Source organism: Macrobrachium rosenbergii, chromosome 50, assembly GCF_040412425.1.
Source record: "Macrobrachium rosenbergii isolate ZJJX-2024 chromosome 50, ASM4041242v1, whole genome shotgun sequence".
Taxonomy (NCBI): domain Eukaryota; kingdom Metazoa; phylum Arthropoda; class Malacostraca; order Decapoda; family Palaemonidae; genus Macrobrachium; species Macrobrachium rosenbergii.
The window spans coordinates 33,374,579-33,379,578 of NC_089790.1; the positions used below are offsets into that span (position 1 = coordinate 33,374,579).

The 5,000-nt window shown below is 38.3% G+C and overlaps 1 protein-coding gene and 1 long non-coding RNA gene across 7 annotated transcripts in view; one reads left to right on the forward strand and one right to left on the reverse strand.

Annotated features, from left to right (window-relative positions):
* LOC136832823 (uncharacterized) overlaps positions 1-5,000 on the forward strand; it is a 422,550-nt gene that overhangs the window by 67,041 nt on the left and 350,509 nt on the right. For all 3 annotated transcript variants that reach the window (XR_010851329.1, XR_010851330.1, XR_010851328.1), the window contains exon 2: positions 919-1,010. This is a non-coding gene — a long non-coding RNA (uncharacterized lncRNA). The remainder of the gene's footprint in view (positions 1-918; positions 1,011-5,000) is intronic.
* LOC136832822 (lachesin-like) overlaps positions 1-5,000 on the reverse strand; it is a 624,154-nt gene that overhangs the window by 16,141 nt on the left and 603,013 nt on the right. For all 4 annotated transcript variants that reach the window (XM_067094441.1, XM_067094442.1, XM_067094445.1 and 1 more), the window contains exon 8: positions 169-321. In XM_067094441.1, coding sequence (XP_066950542.1) covers positions 169-321 — 153 coding nt within the window. The remainder of the gene's footprint in view (positions 1-168; positions 322-5,000) is intronic.

A 5,000-nucleotide genomic window follows, 5' to 3' on the forward strand; every position in this document is an offset into this window, starting at 1 on the left:
AATTGATGTAATGATGATGAAATTAATAAGTTGTCGCCAAAAAAAGAATTGGCATCAGTAGCAACAACAGTATTGATTATTGAAAAACGTTGATAATCATAACAGCAACAGCCGGAGATGATAATGACCAGAAACATAATGACGGTAAAGTTCGTCCTCGACACCTACCGTATACCTTTATGGTACCGTCCGTCTCCCCTCGGGGATTCTTAGCCACGCAGCGGTAAGTACCGAAGTCGTCGGAGGTGAGGTACTTCACCGTGAGCAGCATGTGGATCTTGTATTCGGGGTTCCCCACCCGGTTTTCTATAGTGTATTTGTCTGGAAGTCATGAGAAACGGAGTTTAGGCTTCCCATTGGGTGGGATAGAACAGAACCGGTTCCAGGTTGAGGAGAGAAAAACAGTATAAATGTGAGGGAGGTAAAAAGATGAATGATCGATTTTGGGTTCTGTGGCCTTGGTAAGAATCTGCCAGACTCCAGAGACGTATAATTTAGACACCATTGAAACTAGCTATCCGAGACTGGAAAATTACATTACAGTTAGATATTTGGAAGAACGCTAACTTGTCTTTAGTCTAAAAAGGATGACATGTCACAAGATGATGTAAAATCCACTTGCATAATGGCTGTAAGTGCAAATATGCTAATGATACAGTAAAACAGATACACATTTCTACTTTCTTGGCTGACCAGTGAAGCTGCAAGACAAAATGAAAATAAAAGTCATTATCAGAAAAGGCACAGAGTTTGTGATTTACAAGTTTTTACAGATATTCAAGTTTTCTTAAGTGTATGCTGCCAGTTAAAAAATTCAAGCTTTTTTTTAATGTACTCTGCCAGTTAAAAATACTAGTGATATAAAGTAATGCGATATATCACCCTAGAAATGACATCTTCCTTCCGTTTTTTTTACAGGAAAGAGAGCCGTGACTTGTGTAAAACGTGTGCCACGTTTCTGGCCAAGAACAATAATCAAGAACCTCAACTATGGCTTGCTGTCTCCTAAGGTTAGTGGTGTAGACATAGTTAACATAATATATATATATATATATATATATATATATATATATATATATATATATATATATATATATATATATATATATATTTAGATACAATCCAGTTTGAATGAGGTCCTTTTATATATATATATATATATATATATATATATATATATATATATATATATATATATATATATATATATATATATATGTGTGTGTGTGTGTGTGTGTGTGTGTGTGTGTGTGTGTGTGTGTGTGTGTGTGTGTGTGTGTGTGTGTGTAAAGAATAAATGTGGAACGCATCCCATTATGAATACCTGTCAGCTAACCTTGGTTAAAACCCAGTAGGCTGTAGAAGGGGTTATAGACCCTAATTAGCTAGGAATATCATCTTCCGAGAAAACTGCCTATCCTTTAGTATATTTAGCAAATAAATCCTCTGTCGGCTCTCCTCTGTAAATGGATAGGCAAATATTAGCTGTTTGTGAATTGCTGTGCAGGGAATGGGAAAAGTTTATTGGAGAGGCTATTGTGTATATTTATCCAAGAAGAGCAGAAAATATTGGTAGAGGAGGGTGAGTATGGTCTCAATGCCAAATACACGAGTGGTACTTGACTGATTGGAATGACATCGGAAATTCTGGTTTCCAACAAAACTTACGCATCATATGAGCGGTCGGGCAATTGAAATCACAGGAATAGGTAGAGTGGTGAATCCAGGAGGTGTTACAGTTGCGATCTCAGTAAATGTTCTAAAGATGAGGCAGCTAAACTCTATACCAGGGTGAGGCAACTATCCTCTATACTATTTTGTGCCCTTGTTGAGGCACACCTGTTGACTAATTGACATGTGCTTGATTCAGTGCCCGAGTTTTGATGGAATATGCTCAAATCTCTCTGGGGGATGAAATCTGGCCCTTGCACTGTTAAGAAGGATGTTTCTATTACTTTGACCATGATCGAGTCCTCCAGGATTGCAGACTAATTTTCGGTGGCTTTGCAACAAGCGTCCCACTCCCCGCCCCACACACACACACACACATACATATATGTATATTATATGTAAATATCTGTGTGTGTATATATATATATATATATATATATATATATATATATATATATATATATATATATATATATATATATATATATATATATATATATATATATATATATATATATATATATATATAATTCTAGAAAAATTGAGTATGAGAGAGAGAGAGAGAGAGAGAGAGAGAGAGAGAGAGAGAGCCAGGGGGATCGAAATGGGTCCAGTCTAAAGGTAGATGTTGTATCTACAGCATATCACACGGTGGCTGACCACGAAAAGAATCCGGCCATAACCTTATCAAACGTCTGTATTGCAATTTGAGAGACCGATTCGGGCATATCCGGGATGATCTCCTCTGCATTGGACTAGTCACGCCGGCCTTTTATTCAAGAGATTTTCGCTCTGGTTTTTTAAGAGATTTCGACTTCGATTTCGCTGTTGCGAAGTCTTACTTGTGGTTCAGGATAGCCGCCATGTTAGTTCTGTTTGTCTGTTTTTTGTTTCTGTCTTCGTCTTTAGAGGCTGGCATTTGTGTCGCTGTTAGAAAGTCTTTTTGACGTTTCATTCTCTCTCTCTCTCTCTCTCTCTCTCTCTCTCTCTCTCTCTCTCTCTCTCTCTCTCTCTCTCTCTCTCTCTCTCTCTCTCATCAATAAAAGGGTTGGTAAGTAGTTGGTGTATGAAAACTCTTCCGTCGATATGTTCATAAAACACAGATTATACGATATAGAAACTTGGTGGCTTTATTTGAGTGATACGTTGAATTTTATTTATTTTTTACACCTAACAGACAAAAAAAAAAAGTATTTCCACAGTCTGTTTAGCATTAAAGGAAAGGGTAACCGATTACATATTCTTCAGGTACTACTTGGGTGGCATTTAAGTTTCTCTCTCTCTCTCTCTCTCTCTCTCTCTCTCTCTCTCTCTCTCTCTCTCTCTCTGTATGTGTGTGTGTGTATGAAAAGCCATTAAGAAGTAAAACATATATCAAACCTCATTCTGATGATTTGTTTCGGCATAAGTAGGTGACACTGCTGTTTATCAAAGTTTAAGGTGATTTCATTTGAGTACTAGTACTCAGAGCTTGGGCTTAATATCAGGCTCCCTTCCCTCGTTTTCTCCCTTCCCTCGTTTTGCCTATTCATTTTTCTATTGCCCTAAATGATTATCATCGTCTGTTTACTCCTAACTACTAAGGGGTTCAGAGCCGATGAAACAGTTTTTCGGCAACACCTTTTTATCATAGCATCGGATAAAGGTGAAAGTTGGCAAGTGTATATTTTTTTACCGTACCTAATTTTTGCAAGTATTATTTAATACCTAAGTTCGATAGTTTTGATATTTATAGATTAAAATGAAGTTGCCGATGCCGGAACTGAGCAAAACACGACAAGGATCCTAAAACCATTCGTGACGTAAACATATGACGTCATGAAGCTCCGCCCATCCACCCAGGCAGCAAGAATGTAACTGAACGCTTACACAGTCTAGGCGTCAACAAATTCGGTAATGGCCAGCAGGATATGGAATTGTCCCTTTGGTTGCAAGCCTGCATTTGTGCTAGTGCTTGCCGCTTTGTATACAAGCGAGAAGACCCGTGGCAAGATTTACTCTAGCGTGAATAGGTAATTATTTTTATAGTGGGTAATAGTTACTCGGCCACCCCAGAAGTGTGGGCAGGAGCTGTTAGACAATCCCCTCACTTTGAGGAGGAGTACTGGAAGTCGGACAATATCCATAAGAGCGTGGAACCAGTCTGACATCACTATCGACGATAGGGACGGGGATGATCACCTCTTCCTCAAGAGTGACGATGGAGACATTTGTAAATAAATTATGTATAGTGTTAGACGTTTTATTTGTATATCTAGAACATATTGAAACACAGTGATTGTAATATGTTCTTCATTCAAACTGATTTCAATATATTTTCCTTTCCATGCATATCGATATAAAAAGGTAAGTAATAGCTTGCCCTCAAAATCTTGACTCATGCCATTGCAGCGAGTATACGAGCGCTGTTTAAGGTGCTGTATGATATAATAAAAAAAAAAGGAAAATAGCAGTGGGTTACATTAACTGAAATAAAACAGTGGCGTTGACCTTCACACCTCTAACAATTGATGGAAGTGATGTATCATTGCTTTTCCTTTGAATTCTACATCTAGTGACTGCTCCTGACTTGGTGCAAATAGAAGGCTGTACTGTCGAAACCTGAGGTGAAACAAAACGGATTGTCTTTTTGTATTCCCTCCCTGAATAGATGTAGATCTAACAAATGAGCTATAGACTGGTTCGTTGTGTGGATGAATTACATACACTGAATTATTTGTAAAGTAGAACAGAATATCAAGAAAATGGAAGAATTCCAAGATAATTTTGCAACTGCTGTGGAAGTTGCGATGAAACCTCCACAAAAATAATAATAAATGATAATGATAAAATTATTGAGAATAATGCAATCAAGGGGACGATGACAAACTCTGCTCGCCGTCATTGATATCGCTGAAGCCTAGGATGGGTACTAACAAGGCCAAGAGAAAGAGGTCTGCTAAATTCGCCCCAAATCCACCATGTAGGCGGAGCTTTGTCTACCTCCTTATTGCGTCAGCAGGTGAATTGCCGTAATGAGCAGGTACCTGTAAGATACGTCATCACCTATGTAGTTACCCAGGTGGGAAGTGATTCCTCCCAATTAAATTGGGTAGACCTTGTCTCTCTTGGCCTTGGGTATTAATATCAGTTAGTGAATATGTCATCGGCAAGTGGACAGAGCCACAGTGAAGAGACGTTTTCCCTATATGTAAAACTTCTCTTCACTGTGGGTGAAGCCTCATGACGTCATAGGTTAACGTCACTATTGTGGTCGAAACCCTGACCTGCGATTTTGATGGCTCTGGCATAGGAAACACTTTTATTCTGATAAGTACCAGAACTGTTGA